At 38.2% G+C, this 21,374-nt stretch overlaps 1 protein-coding gene across 3 annotated transcripts in view; it reads left to right on the top strand.

Moving 5' to 3' along the window:
• Positions 1-21,374, top strand: part of GHR (growth hormone receptor) — a 118,620-nt gene that overhangs the window by 53,704 nt on the left and 43,542 nt on the right. For all 3 annotated transcript variants that reach the window (XM_054002908.1, XM_054002906.1, XM_054002907.1), the window contains one exon: positions 1,047-1,126. In XM_054002908.1, the coding sequence (XP_053858883.1) occupies positions 1,057-1,126 (70 nt within the window). In that variant the 5' untranslated portion in view covers positions 1,047-1,056. The remainder of the gene's footprint in view (positions 1-1,046; positions 1,127-21,374) is intronic.

The raw sequence follows: 21,374 nt of genomic DNA, 5'->3' as shown, positions 1-21,374 counted from the left end.
GTGTTTTGTGGTCTTTAACCTAATTCAAACTTTGATAATTTACTAAAAAATTGACTAATTTTTGAGACCCAGATTTGATAGCATAAATTGTTACTTGATAGCACCTACTTAAAGATTGTTACTTATTAGTTGGCTTGGTTGTTTGGACATTTGTGATTTAATCTCCTGTTAGATAAAGAAAGAAAATCTCTAAATGAAAACTGTCCACTGTAGAATCACGGTCTGTGATACCAATTTACAGTCAGATGTGGAAGTGGAGCTATTCTCTCTCTGCTGCCTCTCTGAGCGAGGTGTTAGTGCTAGTTTGGTGCCACAGAACAAAAAAATGCTGCCTGACTTGCTTAAATATCCATGCTCATTTTAGCATGTGTGTGGTAGCTTTAGCTTTGGAGGTCTCTAGTAATCTCCATGGCTGTAAATGGTCAGGTTAACATCCATGGTATGAGTGTTTTCCCCATATTTCCTATGGACACCTCATGAGGTTTTTGGAAGCAAGGTACCATCTTGTGCAGAAGTCTGCACAATCTGCAAGTCCAGCATAGAGCAGCTGCTGCCCTTCACCATTGTTACCAGATGCTGGTAATCATGGCAAGAGTAAAGTAGAGCCTCAAAACAGGATTGTGTGGTGGGGTTGTATGATGTGTGTGCATGTGTGGCAGAAGTGAATTAAGGAAAACGAGGAGTGTGCTTTTTTGAGGAAGTTGTAAAGCCTTGCTGGTTTATGCTAGGATTGTAAGTGTTGCATTCTTGGAGGTTTTAAAGTCATTTGTAGATGCAGTCTATCAATTGACAATACTTGATTTTTCCTCCCTCTGCGTTTAATGGACTAGAGACACATAAGTTGCTTGTCTTGTAAATACAGTTTTTACTATATGTTCTAGATGGCAAGATGATGTGTTACTTTATGAGGTAATAAACAATAAACTAAATGTACTTCTGGTTTAAATCAAATCAAAAATTCAATAAAACTAGACAATAGCTTAAATGTCATATCATATTAGTAATTGCTTGTAAAGAAACTCGCTTATTGTCTTTTGTTATTACAGAGTTAGGAGTATGGATCTTCGGCATCTGCTGTTTACTTTGGCACTGATCTGTGCAAATGACTCACTTTCTGCAGGTGATGGTAAGTTTTATGATGCCTTCCCATGCCTTTGTGTGTGTAGATATATAAATGTGTGGCTTTATATAAACAGTATTTTTATATTGAATTTTTAATGACTGTGCAACTTTCTTGATTGCAGTAACCCAGGTCCCTAATATGACAAATGCATCAATTAATCTTTTTGTAAAATAGTGGGTGAGGTTGGGACATGTTGCAGAATGAAGGTGAATTTCATAGACAGTTTTTGATGTGTAAGCAAGCATTGGTGTTACACATGTGGATTTTATTTGCATGGGTATTGAAGTTATGAAAGAATTGTATGGGGTTCATTTTTTTTTTAATGAGAACAAGTCTTCTAGCATATTCATATTTTAAGTTTAGTATATTCACATCTTAAGTGTAGGATTTAGTATAAGTATAGGACTAAGTATTTGGACATACAGAATAAGCATTTGAAGACCACATGTTTTGAATCTCAGGCCAATAGGAACAAGTTTCATTAGAAATAAACTTAGTAATTCTTGGGTAGAGATTATGGGATTTCAAGAGAATGTGTTCCCTCAACCAGCCAGCTGGGACTGGTCTTTAACTCATTTAACAAAACACATGAACTCCAATGGACTTGCATGTTGTGTCAGATTGATCTGCTTATGATTGCTATGATCTAATTATCTAAAGAAGTGCGGGTCAACCTGGTTGCCTCTGTGCTGTTCTGGTCTTCAGAACAGACAGCAGTAACAGTTTTCCATAATAACTAATTTTATGCAGATGTGTCACTGCTTCTCCCAAAGCTACAGAGCAGCTGCAGCTCTGTAAACAGGTGCCCCTCCTGACTTCCTAATCAAAATCTGTGTTAGCAGAGCAAGTCAGAAAGGGCAGTTTGTCACAAAATTTTTTTAAAGTGGGATGAAAACAGCTTCCACAGCTAACTCTAAATAAAGTGATACAATATTCAATGAAAATTTCTGACGTCTCAGGATTTTTTTCTTTAGGTCCATACTTAAGTTTTACTGAATGCAAATTAAACATCTACAGACTTGTAAGCCATGTTTCATCAGCCTTTATAGTGCTAGTTTTAAAATATGGTAGTAAGCCAAAAGGCAATGACATAGTTGCCTGTAGTCACAACTGGCTTACATTTTAAAAGTATAACCTTAGCTCTTTGTCTTGATGCTGTTCTGTATTTTCTTGGAGTTGCAAGCTTGTATTCAAGCTTGTATACACTGAAGCACTGGAGAGGCATAAGGGGTGTTACTTTGACGCTAATGGAGACATTAAGCTGAAATAGGATATAATTAAAACTCAGGTGATTAGTTCTCAGACAATTCTTCTATAAAGTTCATTCTGTTTATTAACAAACAAGTTTGGATAGAGAAAACACAAGCTTCTATTTATTTACTTCTATGTATGTAGCTCAAATGCTTGTCCTCTGTGTTATCAGAAAGAGAATCTGTAAGACTGCTAGTTAAGGCTTTTTCTTTAACATTTACCAAACATATCCACATGCACCAGCTCCTATTCACTGCTGCCATGGAATGGTCGGTAGAACAAAAATTAATGTGTTCTGACTTGATCCTTTCCCCTGCCATGTCTGCATTTTACAGTAGACTCATTCAACAGTCAAAAATAATCCCCATGGCAGTCTACTGGACCTACTGATTTCTATCTTGAGTTTTAAGATTACATGAGGATTATATGATCCTTGGCAGATGAGCTGTGGTCCAGATGTCCTAACTGCAGTAAAAATCTGTATTATAAATAAAACTTGACCACAGCATCATCTTTGTGAGATTTTGTCCATGCTGATGAAATAGTAACTTTTATGAGATTACCTTTAGAACCAAAAAATTAAGAATATTTTGATTGTTTCTGTGCTTAAATACAAGATACAGTACTAAATATTTATGTCCTGATTTGTTGTGCTATTAAAGATTGTGTGTGTGAAGGGAATTGCTTTGTTTAGTGATTGCTAATGATTAAATTGCTTCTAATTCTTCAGGCACATGCTCAGGTAAGAATGTCAGAGAAGGAAGTATAAATTGAAAAGCAGTATTTGAGATAAAAGTATGCAAGAACATATGTTTGCTGTTCTTTGTGATTTAGGACAGAGTATTAGACGAGATCTGTTTATTACATGTTTGGTTTTTTTTCTCCCATGTGAATTTGCTCGTATCAACCAAAGTTCTCATGAGGATCCAGCCCCACTCAGGTCATGAATCCTGACAATCTTACAGTGCTTTGCCCAGCATAGTCTTGCTGAGACCTTTGTATAAACTTAATTAAATGTGCTCTATACTTGTACCATATCTGATATGTTGCCTGGTGTCTGGATCCCCTGTGTCACAGTCCCATAAAAAATTCACTTTAGTAGTTCTATTTCTTCTGGCAGCAGAAGAGATAAAAATTACATATGCTTGGTAGGCTTGTACCAAAGCCCAGTACTGAACCAGTGTAATATAGATTTGTACATGGGATGCTTTCATGTCTTGAAAATAAACAAAGCATAAGTTCAGCTTTACAAGAGAGTGCTTGGAGCTGGCTTTGTGGCTTGGGGTCAGATCCACCCTAGACAGAGTGAAATCCCATACAAATTTTATTCTGGCAGGATCAAGGGTGTGAGGCCAGCAGTTGGCCAGGCAACTGCACAACATTTGAGACCAGATATTGGACATTTAGTCACCTATTTGCTGTCTCCAGGCTGGTATCCAGTTCTACTGGAGGCTTTCTATTGATTTAGCTTGTTTTTCATACTCTCCTTTTGCAAAGAAGCTGGCTTCCAGCTCCCTAAACTGAGACTGCACCTGGCATGAAGTGATAGGGGTGCCCACTGTCTGTGTGAGGGTGATGCTCGAAGTGACCAGGCGTGTCCACTGCCCCCGGTCTTTGACTGTAATTCAGGGCTGAGCAGGTCTGGGACTTGCAGCTTTCACCAGGGTTGCTGACCCTTGTGCTGTTCATGCCGTTGGGCTGCCTGATGTACAGTGACAAGGGCAGAACAGAGGCAGTGGTAGAAAGAAAGTAAAGGCTGCAATAACAGGAAGATAATTTCTAATAGGTGCATAATCACCATAGGTAAATGGGGTTTGTGCCTTAAGGATTGGAAGGCACAAGGGCCATTTTTACAGTGGATTAAGACATTTTTGTCAGCAGAACTAGGCTTCTAGGTTGCTTTGAAGATGCATAATTGTGTAACTTTGACATTTTCATTTAATTTAGTTAATTAGATACATAAACAAGAAAGAGTACTGCCTCATCAGCAGACGTACATCTATGCAGTATTAATTGTAGTTCAGAAAAAATATAAAAGCTTATATTTGCATACAAATACACAGTTTATATTCGAGATTTTACATTAATGTAACTGTGGTGTTTCAAAACCATATCCAGAATTCACCAAGGTACTTTGGTTTACTATACCTGCTGACATCAGAAGCAGTTGAAGAGAATTGCTCTAGACACAGTCTGAAATATGTTTAGGAAGCAAAATGAAAGTTGTGATATTGTTTGCTTGTTCCTTCTCTATGACTGATGAATGTAAGTCAAATAAGGACATAGAGAAATAAACTGGGAATTAGTCCCAGTTAATAAAACAATAAATAAACTCAAGCAGCTCCAAAATTAAAAAGTGAAAAATGTGAGAAATATATTTTACCATATTTTTATGCTAAATCAAAATTAATTTCAGACTATTACAGTTATGTTAATTTATCATCTGAAACAGCTTTAGAAAGGTATTAATATTTAATTATAGCACAAGAAAAATAATTTTGTGTGAACTGATTTTGTACAATGACAATTTTAAGAGCAACAAGCCTTGAATTATTGTTCATTTTATCTAATTGGATTTGAAAAATGTATTTAGCTTTTTCCATCACAACTTTTAAAATTATTTTATGAATCTGCTATGCTCAAATATTCTATTTGCATAACTTTTATTTAAGAAATAGACTTAGTTATTTTCCTTTCTGAAACAAATACAGTGCAATTTTTATTTCCATCTGGATATCCTTATGTTTTACTGGTGTCCGTTGTTGTACTTTGATGCTTCGTGTGCATTACATATTGATGATAAACCACCTAACTATATGTGTCACTGGGTATCAGTGCTCCAGTTGCAGAACTGGAGTTTGAATCCATAACCCATGCATAGGACTTCAGTGCCAGTAAAGACATGACTGAGCAGCCAAGACTTCTGTGCAGGGCTCCCAATGATACCAGCAGACCTGCAGGACATCTGTATCTTCCTGGGATGGTCAGAAGCTTACAGAGCTCTCTTAAAAACCTTATGCCCAAGTATCTGATACATAATAACTTTATCTTTTCAGGCAATTAAATCAACTCTATCAGCTACTCTGTGTTCCAGGGCATGTTTTGACTAACTCTCTGCTGACTATTGGGAGCTTGGACACCTAAGGATAAGATTCATCACAGGGATGTCCTCTAGGTACTCAAAAAGTCTGCATAAAACTCGTAGATAGCACAGCTGTGCCTTTTAAGCAGAAGCTGGAAGGCAGGCAGAGTATTCTGGGCAGTCTGAGATAGCTAGAGATGTTTTGTCAACTATATTTTGTCCTATGTGGCATAAGGGGAGCTAAATTTAGGTGTTTTTATTTTGAACTGAGCCTCATCTTTGCAGCTGACTTGTTTCAATGTCTGCTTACTTACTTCTAGGTAGTGTCATAGCTGCTCAACCACACACTGTAGGTTTTCTGCTACTGCCAAGGTGAGGGGTCTTCTCACTGGATTGACGGGAAAGCACGTGGGGTCTTGCTGTCACCATGAAGTTTAGTAGCAGACACATGTTTTCTAAAGGCTTTTGTGACATGTGAAAGAATTATTAGAATTAGATCAAGCAGAAAGATGCCTTTGAATGGCAGCATATTCTCTTCTAGGACAGGGAAATTTGTCCATCAGTTCATGAAGTCAGGAGATACCTGGCCTGAACCATTCAGAAAAATGGTCTTGTCTGTAAGCATATCTTGTGATATAGGTGAACTCAAATTTTATAGATGCAGTCAGTGACAAGCCATTTCTCAAGTATTTGTTGGGTTTTTTTAATATAATTTCTTTCATAATCACAAAGACTAGACATATTTGTGTATATTACAATCCTTATCTTGTTAAGAAGGGACAAAAGGACAGAATCTTCCTTAGCTTAAGCTACAAACGTTCTTGCCTTCTCTTGGTAAATAGTAGTGCCACAATACAGTTGGTAGTCATTTGTTCACACCGGTAATTTTCTCTTCTTAATTCTTTTAGTTTGGTTCATCTTTTCTACAGCCTTTCTCTGTTTTGCTTGTTTTCTCAGTTAAATGCAGCTAGTTATGGAACACAAGTCCAAAGCAGAGCTGGCAGTAAAATCTCAGAAGCTGAAAACGTGATCAGCGTGATGCATCCTGGTGTATGTGGATGGGGGCAAAACTGTTGAGAAGGCAGGTTTAAAACTTCCACCTGAAAACAAAGCCATTCCTTGCCTATTTTAAGTCTTTCTAAGTAAGAAATTGTTCCATTATGCAGAAGAAACTGCTACAGACACATTCCAAGAGCCAGAATCAGAAACCTTGGCACAGAGAAGCATAAGTTATACCACTGTGATCTGACTAAGCCATTTCAGCTGAAGAGAAGATTCATTTTGGCAGAGAGAAAAATAGTATTTCTTTCCATCATCACTTTCCATTGGGATTAAGGATTGCTTTTATGACTTGCAGAAAAATCCAACGGAAGGCCAAGGAAGTGCACTTCTGGGTTACTTTTACCGCTCATGCTTCCTACCCAGTAGTATATATTTCGGGTAAACCATTTGTCTGGGCCTGTATGACTGTATCTCATGGAGAAGAAAGGATTTCACTTTGCCTTTTACAGAAACTGATTTGGGATTTCTAAATGTGGAAAACACATGCTGACAATTAATTGCAGACAGGACTATATTTTATAAGAAAACTCAGAAAATAAAAAACATTTTAAGGTATTTGAAGCCTGAAATTGTGCCCTGAAATGTCTATGTTTAGGCTTGCATCTGAGTAGATCCAACAGTTTAAATATTAACCTGAGATGCAAAAACTTGTCTCATTTGTTCTGTCTTTCAAACCACATCTGTGACTCCAGCATTTACTGAAGATTTTCAAGCCTTTGAATATCTTCACCTACAAGCCTGCCAAAAACACTTCATGGACAATCAGCTTCAATCAGACACCCTGTAAAATAACGTACATGCCAAAGTTTCCCCATCCAGTTATCTCTGTCATCCTTAATACTCATGCTGTTGTGTGTATTTCCTTCGTTGCTCTTTTGTTGCTGTCATATTTTCTTCTCTGTTAAATACAGACTTGACAATTTGCTGTCCTCAGATTGCTGTGTTTTGAGGCAACTTGGAAGAATTAGCAACTCATCAGTGGTTAGTGCCTGGTGTAATTAGAAGGAGAGGTCAGTCTTTCTCCCTCCCAGTGGCAAAGCTTGTGATCCCAGCATGTCTTTGCTCTCCCAAGCAGACTTACAGACTGCAGCCTAGCCACCAACATGCACACTGGTCCTCCTGTGAACCAGAACTGCTCCTCCTCTACCAGGACAGAGCTGCGCCCAGAACCACTGACTGCTGGTGGCACTTGTGACTTGCTTTCAGAGGAGCCAGGCCAGTTTGAAACAGGAACTTTTGCCCACACATGCAGTGAAGCATGTGTATTTATGGAGGAAGATCAGATGGAAATTATGCAAAACCTTGCACAGCAGTTTGTTGCAACTATCTAAGAGGCTAACCAGTGAGAAAATTCCTAGTTACAATCCTTAACTCCACTTTGTGTTTTGAATGTAATTGTGTATTTAATGTGAATTAGAGAAACAGTGTGTACTACACTAGCCAAATAAGTGCAGTTAATAAACTAACTCTGCACCGGGGAAGGAAAAGTAGATCTAGCATATAAACACTAGTCTGTATTATAAAAGCAGACTATGTGAGTTATAATGAATAGTTCCATACAGTAAACTACACACAGAGAAAATTTCTTTCAATTCCACCCATCTCTAACAGGAAAAAGAACCTCTAGTTGCTGCATATTCATAGTATGTAACGAAATGTTCATGAAAAGGGGTGACTTTTTCATTAATTTAAACAATTATGCAGTTATTGTGCAGTAATTATAAAATAAACAATTGCAGTTATTGCCCTGCCTGATTTAAAACACAAGAGATTTTTACAACTAGGAGACTTTGCAATGTTGCACATTCCCTTTCCATGCTGTGACAGTGGGGATTGTGCTGGAAACTGAGTAAAAATGTGACTGGAATTTTGAGAGCTGTAATTGAACAGACCTGGTTTCTAGCAGTATAAATGAGGGAGTATTGTGTGCACCTCAGCAATATTTTGGCAAAACTGGGTGTTCCCCCTCAACTGTTCCAAGGGATCGGAAGTGAACAAGAAATTTTCTATAGCAGGAGTTCACAAGATGCCATTCTTGAGTCACACAAAGTGACTCTGAAAGCTTTGCACTGGCCACCACCTGCAGCAGAATCAGATGATTCTCATGGTTGCAACAGAACTTTCAGCACAGCTGAGTAGTTTCGGAACTGGAGCCACCTTCTGAAGTGTGCCTAATTCCAGCCTTGAGGAATTTTTGGTCACTTGGGCTCCAGAGACTCCCCTGTTTCCAGCCCTGGCAACTGCCCCAGTCTTCCTTGTTACACTCTGGCACACTAAACTGGTACCCAGGTGATGATCAACTTCTGAGGATGGAAAGGGGAATGGGAGTGAGATACCGTTGGGGAGCTTGGCTGTGGTGTGACCCTCCACAACAAGTTTCTAGCAAGGTTCCCCTTGCAGAATGAAAGTCCCTGGCATAATGTTTCCCTTCTGTACTACTGGAGAGGTGCCCAGAATGAACTATGGAAGAATGATGCAGTAGGTGAGAGGCAGAGCTGCAGACTATGAGTAGGACTCTCAAGCTTCTGAACCTGGACCACGTCCTGCTACTTAACAAGATGGAGATTTCTCTACTTCCTACTTTGCTTGCTGTTCTTCCCTTTTGTAGAAGCATGATCTAGTAGTAACAGCAATGGTCAGTTTTCTTCAGAAAATCTAACAGACTGTCACTCTGCTTGGGATTTTGAATTCTTTCTACATAATGCAGTGAAGACTTTGTTTTTTAGAAGTACAGTTGTTTTTTTTTACTTAAATAAGTACATAGATACTTAAATGTCTTCTACTAAGTCATTTGGTGCAAAGGGATGTTGAAAAGCCATAATGTAGGCTGATAAAGTTGGTGGACTGTCTAAAGAGCCATACATAATGCCAATTATGTGATTCATTCTCATGAAGTTGGTCGGGGAGGCAGACAGTTGTTCACTCCCTGCCATGTGGATTTTGTGAGAGCCTTTCATACAGCACTGTAAGCAACGGTTCCTTAAAAAACACCAGGGATAAAATGGAAGGACTTGTATGGATTAAAGAATTAATCAAAAGCGGGGGAAAAGGAGCAAATGAGCTCCCACATCCAAGGGTATCTCCTGTCTACAGATTTTGTAGGGAGGAATTAAATCAAGGTCTGTTCTGCTGGCAGAGCTGTGTGGCAGGACGGGATGGAAAGCAGTGCAGTTCTGCAAGGCGCCAAGGGAATGATGGAGAGGGATGCGAGTGGGACTGCTGGAGCCCCACAGCCGTGTACGCAAACACTGGGCATGGCACTGCTGGAATGGTGGAGTGGGGGCTGCCCAGGAAAATGCCACAGATTCACCCAGACCAAGAATTGTGTCTTCTGTGGGTTATCTCAAACTGTGCCCTGAGCATATTCAGAGAAACATGCTGAAAGGAAATATGTTTATTTTGTATTTGGTCTGGGATTTTGTTTATTTATTACTCCCCTAGAAATGTGTAGTCTTGGCTTTAGGGCTGACACAGAAACTTCAGAAACAAATTTGAAAACTAACTTGAATCAAAAATTTATGCTTGAATCCCTATCTGCTCAAACCCTGCTCTGTATTGCACTTTGTAAAGGCAAAATAACAAGACCAGTTATGTGCCTGGCAGGCAAACACCATGTGCATCATGTTGCTTTTAAAATACACTTTATGTTTGCTACCTATACCTACTGTATAACAGGAAAAACAGATAGTATTTAATAAATAGTAAATATTCAACAAAAAATTTGTACAAGTAAAATAATGTCATTATGCCCTTTGAATTTGTGTCTGTTCTCCTCGTAGCTGAAACACTGAACAAAGAATAACGTGATCATTTACTTTTAACAGGAAAACTGCAAGTGTCAAGGAAGCAAATGTAGGTAATAACTATAAATGTTAACCTGATCTATTTATTGTTTGCTGTTAGTGATCAAGTAGTTAAGTCAATGTAATTACTTCAGTAAAAATGCTGATGTCAACTACAGTTACTTTTAATACTGTATAGGTTTTCATTAGAACCATCTGTTTTAATCCTTGTATATATCCTGGTCTCATCTTTGCTTGCAGTGAAATGTTTTTCTGGAAGTTAAAAGTAATTATTAACGGAATGGAAATTATTAGTGGTTCATGGTTTGGCAAGGAAAATAAATGCCTTTTCAAGTTCTTGGTGTCTCTTTTAGAGAGCTCCTGCACCAGAAATGGTTGAGGTTGGAGTATAACATAGAGTATTTTCTGTCATAGTCTATGTGATATTTGGTGTTCATCCCAGTGAGGTGTTTAGAAGTGTAAGTCACTGGTCTGATTATTCTCCACCACTTAATTAAGCCCATTTATTTCACAGGGCAAAGAAAATATAAGTGGTTTATTAAAAGGGAGGTATAAAACACTGGGGAAGAATGTCAGAAATGCTGGCATATATACATAAACAATGTCATTTACTTTCTAGTGAACTGTGTCATTCTCCACTGGATTCTTCAGTGGATTTGTAGAGGATGTTTGGTCTTGGTAACTTGTTGAGTTAGCTTTGACTGTAACTGTCCTATCTAAAATTGCCCTGTTACCCAAGGATATCCCTGCCTGGCTCCAGAACTCAGTCTTCATGCTGCCAAGACCTGTTAAGCCACTTTGCAGTAAAAAGAGAAGTCTCTAGGGCAACTCCAAAAGTAGTGAAATAGATGTGAGATCAATGATTTATTATCTTTCCTTTCTGATTTCATAGCTATTACACAATAGGAAACTGTAGAAGTTTATCAGAAAAACCCAAGGTATCTCCTTGTACTCTTGTCACATGCCTTTCAGCACACATAGGGCCCTTCAGAACTCAATTAAAGTCCTGGCTGGATCATGCCATGCTTTACAGATATAGAGGGCAAGACTTTGCTCTAGAAAAGATGCACTGGGAGCTTTTATTCTCCTGTGACAGGCTATCCAGCTGTCACAGCTGACTCTGTTTAACCTCCCATTCTTGGTCAAGCCTGTTGAGTTAAATCCTTGTCTACAAATATACTTGTAATAATATTGCAAGAACGCTCCTGACAGAGACTTCATGTTAAGACAAGTAACAGAGACAAAGCCGTCAGAATTTCATGTGGTGGCCCAAAACACAAAGTTGATATTATGTACTTTTCCAAGGCTGTGAACACTGTTCATAGTTTAAAGTAGATTTTTCTCTGTTTTGTCCTTTTTTTCCTCCCTGAATCAAGAAGCATTTGTTTTTTACCAGGAGGAACATGCGTTACAGAATCTGGCACATTTGCATGTGGTACAAGCTTGTGAATGTTTTGTTGAGATAAGTGAATGACAGCTTCCAGTTGGTGTTCTGCAGGAGGTGAGGGTTTCTTTCCAGAAGCCCTAACCATCTCAAAATAACTATATTCTCCTTGCAGAGCTCCCAGTCTGACATGTTATCTTATCCCCTTAGTACAGCAGTGCTGATATTCTACTACACCAGTTTCTAGCTAATTGTCTCAAGTAGCAGTTTTAGTTACAGGAAAGGCTGAAAGGATTACAGCTATCAGAGTTAGCATTTGGTCTGTGTTGTCCAGCATTATAACAGAAGACTTGATTGTAAATTGTTGTTAAATGCTGTTTTTCAGTTGTGACAGCATGTTACCACTGGAATTCAACTTATTTTTTGTTTCAATTTTTTAAGCCAAAAAGGGCATATTTTCTTAAGAGAATAAGGCTGTGTTTTCTTCTGTTTTAGAGAAGTGTCAACAGTTAAGAGTTTGCTATTTAATTTCATTATACCCCCTGGAAATTTTTCAAGAAACATGAGTTATGACCATTTCAATGCTTTTCACTTTATGGGTTTCACATCTCAGCAACTTGCAAAGATGTGTGAAATACAATTAAGAGTTCCAGTAATCCCAAGATACCTATATATAAGCACTGGCTTTCTTGAAACAGCACTGTTTTTCCCAAGGTCATAGCTATCCCTAAAGGAAACAGAGTATTATCCTTAGTATGTGGCCCTTAACCCTGTTTGAGAACGCAAGTGGGACCTGTTTAAAATAGTATATGGCTTACACTGGTAGGAGTCCTTGATCTAAAGAGAACTGGCCTCTGTATGTTGTTCTAATTGCTGTGGGAATACCATGATGCACTCAATGGTAGTTTATGAAAAGCTTCTGCAGTCTTCTAACAAACTACTTTTAGAAAAGCCCTGAATCCATCATATTGTTACTGGAGGTAAAGCTGCCATGGCTTGTATAATATACAGCATTTCCTGGTTGTTAATGCACTGTAGCATTTAAATGCAGCATGTTAGAAAGACATATTTTTTTACAAAAATGCATAAAAATTATTTAATCAGGGCAAGCCTTAGGAATTAAATAAGGAATGAAATTTATTCCATGTTTGAGATATGTTCTGGCTGTCCTGAATCCTCAAGTGTTTATTTCAATACTAAGGCATGAGTGAGCTGGGGATTTAGTTGGTTTTTTTTTGTTCTTCATGTGGGTGGTTTTCACCTGATTGGTGTGAAATTACAATTTCTACTTTTTTTGCTTCTTAGAGGGAAACATTTACCTGAATTGCCACTGACAGCAGAAAGGCAAATAGGTGGCAATAATGGTATCTGCAAAAAAGGCTGAGGCATGTTGGCAGAAATGGGTGAACTTCCAAAGCCATTTACTTGTCCTAAAGAAGGCAAAATCCCTGTGACTCTAGCAAGAGTAATAGTTCTGTAATAATGACACTGGTCTGAAACAAGCTTTCAGCATTTGGCTGTGCCATAGAAATTCCTGTGTGTCCTTGGAAAATTGATTGATATCTGTGTCCTGGCTCCCTAGCTGAAAAGTGAGAAGATACTTTAGGGATAAACTTCTTAATCTGTTTGAGTTTATCAGATATTATGGTGAATGAAATTGCTGAGGTTGTGCAATATCCTCTGTCAACAGCAGTGTATTTATTGTGCAGAACAAAGTGATAGAAAATTGTATCTCCTCTTCCAGTGCTTATGAAGCTAGCAGGCTGCATCCTTAGCCAAGGCAGAAAAAGGTGTCTGTATGCTTGTCAGGAGGTAAGGGACACCACCCGCAAGCAGAGAAAGCACTGAAGTGTCCTCCAGTGCATATATTTTTTCTGAGTAAATCTGCATACTTGCAGAAACTATGCTTTTCTTCCAACAGGCAAGGCCTTATGCTAATGTGGGCCCATAACTAATTGTTGCCATGGGAAACTCCGAAATGACCACCCATGCTTTTATATCTGAATGGAGCTTGTGTCCAGATCTACTGTTCCATCTGTGGGTCAGCATACGCAGATTAGTGTGTATGTATGTTTCTTCCCTGGTGTAGCGTGGTCAAGCTGAATTATGAAAGGTTGCCTTTCATGTTAAACATTCTGTGGAAGCATCAACTGCCCCTGGAACACTTTGTCCTGTGAGGCTGCTCCAGTGCTGACATGCCCAGAGTACTCTTGGTGTTCCTTCAGTTCGTTGGTGTGCTCAGAGCTGACAGAAAGGCACAGCCAGTCTTAGGAAATTTTCACTTTTTCTTTAATTGTTGCCAGCCCTTCTCCCCACAGAATAAAATATGATGTAAACACAAAAATGCAAATTCTGGAGCTTTTCAAAGAAGAAAGTATGGTGTTTTGAATTATAAACCCATTTTCCCCTTTTCTTGTACTCAGGCTGTATTGTCCTATATGAAGTTTTCTAAAATTCTTGTACTGTGAGATGTACACTTGATTTGGAGATTCCCCACTCAGATGATTGAGGTTTAGAGAAACTGGAAGTGATCTAGCCATCCTTGGTGGCAGGTAGTGACAGAGGTGTCTGCTGGACAGGAGAAGGCAATGTCACTGGCACATATGACAGCCAGTGCTTGTGGAAGGTACTTGGACAAGCAGGTGCTCTAATCAATTCTAGATATACTCGCTGACAGGTTAAATTTGACTTATTTTTAAGCTGCTTAGTTTTTGAAAGCTTTTTTAGGTCTGCTACTGGAGCCAAGCTACTTGCTAGCAAGCAGCATTATAGAATCACTAGGCTCAAGAAACAAGGACTTCTCTCACTGAACCATTGTCTTTTCAAAGCAGATCTGTGTGAAGCACTTTCAAACTTATTGGTGAAATGTTGTGGAAAAGGCTGCATTGTCACTGGCTGAGCCACACATTTTCTTTGGACTGTGAATTTGGCATCATTTAGTGAGACGAAAGTAACACCAGCAGTGGAGTGCAATGCTTGGCTCCCTCCCCGCCTTCAAAACAGTCTAACCTGCCAATTTCTTCGGCATACCCAAATACTGACTAGATTAATATAAGTGTTAATTATAGCATCATTTGAGACAGCAAGCTAGCACTTGTTCCTGTCTAGCACTTTCATGTTGGTGTGTGAGCACCTTTAGCCACCAGCAGGTCTTTTCCTATGTACAGGATAAGCCACAGCTGTCACAGGAGAATGAGCCTTAATGATCCTCTAACTGTGTGACTTTGTATAATTTATTAAGTTGTTCCCCTGCTTTCCTCCTTTTTTGTTTTGAAGGGGTTTTTTTAAGTCTGAAGGAACAGAGACTACACATGTTATGAATTTAATTTGATTATGATGAATTTAATTTTATTATTATTATGATTTATTATGGTACTACAGGTGACTTAGTGGGATTTTGAGATGATTTATATCTAATTGTCACACTGTTGCTGTGCTTGCATTTCCTTAAATGACAATTTTTCTTTAAACTGGGAGAGCTCACAAAAACTTTAGCTATAATAAATGTACATACTGACAATATAGACTTCCAGTAGGACATTGAGGTGCTGGAATGAGTCCAGAGAAAGGTGGCAGAGCTTGTGAAGGGTCAGCTGGAGAGGACAAGTCCTGTGGGGAACAGCTGAGGGATCTGGGGGTGTTTTTCCTGGAGAAGAGGAGGCTCAGAGGTGACCTTATCACTCTCCACAACTGCCTGGAAGGAGGTTGTGGCCAGGTGGTCTCTTCTCCCAGGTAACCAGTGACAGGAAGAGAACTCATGGCCTCAAGCTGTGCCAGGGTAGGTTTATGTTGGATATTGGGAAGAATTTTTTCACAGAAGGGATGACTGAACATTGGGATGGACTGCCCAGGGACATGATGGCGTCACCATCCCTGGAGGTGTTTAAGACTGGAAGTGGCTCTCAGTGCTGTGCTCTGGTTGACAAGGTGGTGTTCAGTCACAAGTTGGACTTGATCTGAGAGATCTTTTCCAACTTAATTGATTCTGTAATATTGAAAGTGAGAGTACCAAGCTAAACACCTCTGCATGTAGACCACCTGATGCTCATTACCTCCTTTTCCTAGACTTGAGTAGTTTACTAATGAATAAAAGACCTTACAAAAAGAATGTGAATTTAAAACATATTTTGTAAAAGTTTCACTATTTTTAAATGCTCTTAAAAATTTTTAATAATTAGTTAAACTGAATTGCATAAATGAGACAGAAACCTGTTCAAGCTACAAAAGATTTCATGATCTTGGAAAGAATCTTTTCTAGTGAAATATCAATATTGAAGTTGTAAAAGAAGAAGACTTGCTTTTCCACCCTCAAGGATACTTAACTAACTGCTATCTGTATTTTTGATGATTTACCATAATATTTTGTATTTGTGTTACTTGGGCCACTTAAAATATCTTTCTAGATTTCCAAGTAGATAAATCTCTGCTTTCAATTCCATGAAATGCAATTACAGATGTTTGTCATATTATAATTGTAGTTGTAGAACCACGAGCACAACAAGAGTTTCTAATTTACTTCATTTTTCTTTCATTTTGTGAAGTGCCTTACTGGAGAAAATGGATTCTTAGGTCTATGGGTTACTTTAAAGTGTGAAATGTTCTACATAGGGACATATTCCAGATGTAATATTTAATCCTTTTGCCAAAGTATCTTTTGAAAAATTAAGAAATTTTTGTAATAAAAGTATTTTTAATAAGTGAGAAAACTGTACTTAGTTGTTTTTTGAACAATAAAATTCTGCTATTTAAAGTTTTTGCAAAACAGTTGTATAGAATTTTTTATTGTTGTTGTAGTGTGTTGTGTGTTCTTTTTCTATTCATCCATTATTGTGAACTTTAATCATATTGAGCTTAGCCCAAAGGTTTCCTGTGTTCCAGCTTTTAAGCAGCTTAACCTGTGTAAATACATTAGGGCTGTTCTAAACCATTAAAAACAAGGAGAGATGGATGTTTGCAAAGTTCAAATGTGTTCTGCTGGCTTTTATCATCAGTATGAATCATACAGCAATTTAGAAGCTTAAAATAGTTCATTTTTCATAAAACACAAAATACAGAAGACGAAATCTCTTTAAAGGAGACAGAAATATAAATTGAGCATTTCAGTTCAGTGTTGTGGGAGGTTTCTTACTGTAAGGGACTCTTTTTCTATTTGTATGTTTTATCTTTTTTTTATTTAATTACTTTTGGTGTATTTAGAGTGGTGTGTGTTGAAAGCTATTGAAACTGAAATCTTCTCTTTCATTCTCAAAGATTAAGAAGTATAGAAAGTTTAAAATACATGCTTCCAGGACAGATTTGGATCACAACTGTTTCCCAAGTCAGGATTCAGTCTCCCTGATGAATTAGTGTCTCTCCTTTTTCAGTTATTTTCTGAGATTGCTAGTTTAATTTTAACATTTCATGCAGAATGAGTGAATAAAAATGCTCAGAAAACTTACAAAACCTCAGAAATTACATTTTGTGGGCCAGATACAGAGCCTTCTGTGTGAAATGTCCATGACATAGGATAAGCATTACTGAGGGACAACCAAAACATCACTGTGTCACCAGTGTGATTTCCATACCAAATCCAAAGCACAGCACTGTACCAGCTGCTAGGAACAAAGCTAGCTCTATCCCAGCTGAAACCAGGACACAGCTCTTCCCTAAAAGCAGTAGGTGCAGAGTGCCAAATCAGCAAAGCTGAGTGGGGCAGTACATCAGTTCAGGGAAGTGTATGAAATCTTGTAGGTTCATTGCAATTGATTGGAATTTTTTTTTTCATCGTGAATTGTCATTAGTGTACAGACACAAAACAGTAGATACTTGTAAAGCAACCATTAATAGGAGGGTCACCATTCACATCTGTGTTGGGGAAAGTTAATCCCTTAGAGGTACAGGGGAGGCAGTACTTGCATTGGCAGGCAGCTAGATAACAGAGAGGAGTCAGTGAGATGAGGTGACATTTGTGTGGGAACCTGTTCTTTTCTGTGCAGAGGCAAATGCTGAAGTTTGCAAAACAAGAAGTTTGTCAGTGCCCCACTAAACCATAAAGGACCAGCTCAGGAGCTGCAGAAAGTCCTTAGAAGGCAGATGCCTGGGTAATAAATCATTAGCAAGCAATGCTCAGTGTAAATAAATGTCAAATGATGCTTGTAGGCAAAATACAACCCTAACATGGCACATAAATTCATGCACTCCAAATGTTATGACTCAGAGATGGGATTTTGCTGTTGTGACAGGGTGTCCCCAGGAAGATCAGCTCACTGCTTGTCACAGCTCCATCCCTCCCCACACCAAAGACATAGAACAAAGTGAGAAAAGTGCAGAGAAGACCAATAAGGATGAGCAAGGCTCTGGAACAGATTCCTTGAAGGTCTTCCTTCGCCTTCAATTTTCCTAAGCTGTTACTCTTCAGATGCTCCTACAACTGATGTCTTGAAATGAAGAACCAAGAGCCTCAGCAACAAAGGTGTCTCACTTGTGCTCACAGAGACCAGCTGGGTTGCTATGTACAGGCACTACCTGATAGCAGCACGCAGGTTGCATCAAGCCATACTCTGGAGAGAAGAAGGCTGCTGGCATGGCTAATTTTACACTCTGTCTGCATGTGCAAAATAATGGGAGTAATTCTGTTTGGGTCTAGTCCCTCTTATACTAATTATTGCATCTGACACAAGCTTGCTGGAGGAACATAGTCAAAAATAGTTGATTGAGACAAATACTACACAGCCAATTTTTAAAAGAACACTATAAAAGAGTGAGGGTCTCAGAAGTCTTTTTGGTGGTTGTTTTGTTTGTCTGCCAACCTTAAGCTAGAGTTTAAAAACATTGTGCCCAGATGAAAAATCAGTTATTGAGCAGGAGTAATAGAAATGTAGTAGAGAATAAAGACTGCTCCTGTAATGTTATGTTCTCCTCCATTCTGGTATTTGTGCTATTTCTACAAAAAATACTGGAAATCATCTAGTCTGTAGTCAGCTTGAGGGAGTCCTTGGCTCCTCTTCTGCTCTTGGTATGATATGAGTCCCATTCCAGTTAGAGTAAAAAACAAGAAAACAAAAACAAACACAGGAAAAAAACACAAGAAGAAAAATTTCAGAACATTTCAGAACAAGGATGGGCAGCACTCCGTGTTTCTTCTCCATAGTTCCTTCTACAGCCAGGTTTTTCCAGCTGAGGAGGCTTTACCCGTCCTCAAGAACTGCAGTCCCATCCAAGAACACATGCTCTTGGCAGCGAGCTGGTCCCATGTAGCAAGAGAACTGAAAATAGCTTTCCTAAGGGAGAAACTTTAGGCATGGCTATCTAATGTTATTAGGTTTTAGAGTATTTATTTTGTGTGATTAGAGAATTAGAGATTAAGGATGGGGGGTTGTGCTGTTTTTTTTTTTCTTTCTTTCTCCTCAGAAATAAGCAGCTGAACAGTTTACCCACAAAGACAGAACATAGTAAATTGTATCAAACCTGCTGCTGCAGGTGGAAAAAATACAGACATTGACATCAATGTTCAGTCTTTGTTTTGTACTGTTTTGTAAGTGTAGTTGGCTTATTTTCCAGTTTTCTCATTTATGTTAAGAACAAAGAGGTAGAGCTAACAATGATGTTGGATAAATAGATCAATAAAACCTTAGCAGTTTTGTGGGGATGGGGGGCGGGGGGGGGGGGGGGGTGGAGGAAGAATTGTGGAATAAAGAATCACCTTTTTTTTCCTAACAGGACTATCTGTTTTCAAGTAATTGTTAGCAGTGTCTGTTAATTTAAAGCAATCTAACCAGGACGCTGCTGTGGGAGGATTATGACCTGGTCCCCCATTCAAGGCAAGACACAATGTCATTTAAAAACAAATCCTTAGATTGTGCTAGTGCTACAGCTTAAGTCAAAATAAGTGGAATACTTTAGAAGTAGTAGTAGTACAGTGTGTTGTGATAAATGATCCTTAGGAAGCTCTTGGTGTCTTCATATGCAGTGCAGACATAATAACAGAACCATATATAAAGATGAAAATGACTGCTGTATATGCTTCTTAGAGAGGACCTTGCATTTGAGAATATCAAAATACTTAATAGAGATTTAATACAGAATGACATCAGGTTTTGTGAATATTATTTTCCTTTAACTGCTGAGGGAAACAGCAATATAAAGAAACAGTGATTTTCCAGAGCTGTGATGATTGCGAATGTGCAGACTGAGCAGAGAAGCAATGAAAAGGCAGGTTTCTCATTTTAGTGATATTTGCATATTTCTATTATATTAGTAATAAAAGTGATGTTTTTAAAGGATATGCTATACTGATAGATTATAATTTGTTAATATAGTGAACATCTGATTCTGACTTCGTTACTTCATTACAGAAGGGAAGATCTATAGATTCTTGTGTATGCAAGTCAAATCTGGTGTTTTGGGAAGGGGTGGAAGAAATGTTTCATGTTTCTCTTAATTTTGTTTTGCTTAATTTCAGACACTATTCCTCTCCCTGAAAGCATGAAGTAGAGACATTTTGTTTGTAATGCTGGTAACACTTTCAGTCTGCTGAGATCAGAAAGTCCTATCAAGTATTGACAGCTTCACTTATTTATCAAATGTAATTTATGAGAATACTTTGGCTTTTCTGAATCACTTTATTGGTAGAATGATTTAAATGTTGCCTGAAACATGAAAAATATATGCAAAATGTGCAAAGAAAAAAATTTTATGGTATGAATTATACTGTTTGGTAACATTGAATTTATGAGAGTGTGCTCTCTGCTGATGCTCACAGCAGAGTGCTTCTTGAAAGATTGTTCCATACCACATAAGAGAGAAGAATAACACAAAAGGAGAAGTGATGAATGGTGATGGATGAGTTTGAAAGCTAGCCACACAGTGGACCGCTCTTATCAAAAACAGTACTCTGCTAGTAATTGTAATGATAATTACATCATTTGATATGTATTAAGTTGAAAGGTAGGACCAATATCGCCTGTATTCTGAAAGAACAGGAAATTCACAGTTTGCTGATTTTATGTTGCTTTTTCTATTTAAATGCTTGAAGGAGTAGATTTTCACTCTTGCTCTATTTTGCAGGTTATAGTCCTGTGCAGGTAATCTATTAATTTCTGATAGAACATTTACATTTCAAATGGTTGAGTATGGCTGTTACATGCTAATTTCCTTCTACAAGGAGCTGAAAATTCTTTGCAACCAGCAGCACTCAGAATTAAAGGGACTTCCTGGATTTACTTTACTTCATCAGAGAAAATCACGAACATTATTGAGTGTTCAGAGAAAGAAACTTGGGAAATGGTGATCTGTGCTGAAGGATACCAATTCTGCCAGAACCATAGTACTGAGCATTCATTGAGTACAATATGGAACTGCAAAAAGAGAAAATACTGGAAGACCAGAGCAATTAAAAGCTGTGAATTGAGTATGAAACTTTCTGGAAAAAGGAGGGATAAATGAAGAAGGCTGATACTGCTATTAAAATATTATTTCTGCATTTGAATGCAGAGTATGTTCAAGCAAGAAAAGTGTTTTAGGCTTTTTCTTTTCTAGTAGAATAAAGGAATTTGTAGCAACTAGGTATTTTGTCATGAAACAACATGACAAAAAGGCAAAATTGGTATTGATTAGTATCTGGAGATCTGTGCATGATTTCTGTACATACCACAGTCAGCATAAGAACCCATTCCTGTGTTTTGGAAATCT

This window comes from Vidua macroura, chromosome Z (assembly GCF_024509145.1).
Source record: "Vidua macroura isolate BioBank_ID:100142 chromosome Z, ASM2450914v1, whole genome shotgun sequence".
Lineage (NCBI taxonomy): Eukaryota > Metazoa > Chordata > Aves > Passeriformes > Viduidae > Vidua > Vidua macroura.
This window is presented reverse-complemented; position numbering and strand designations above follow the sequence as displayed.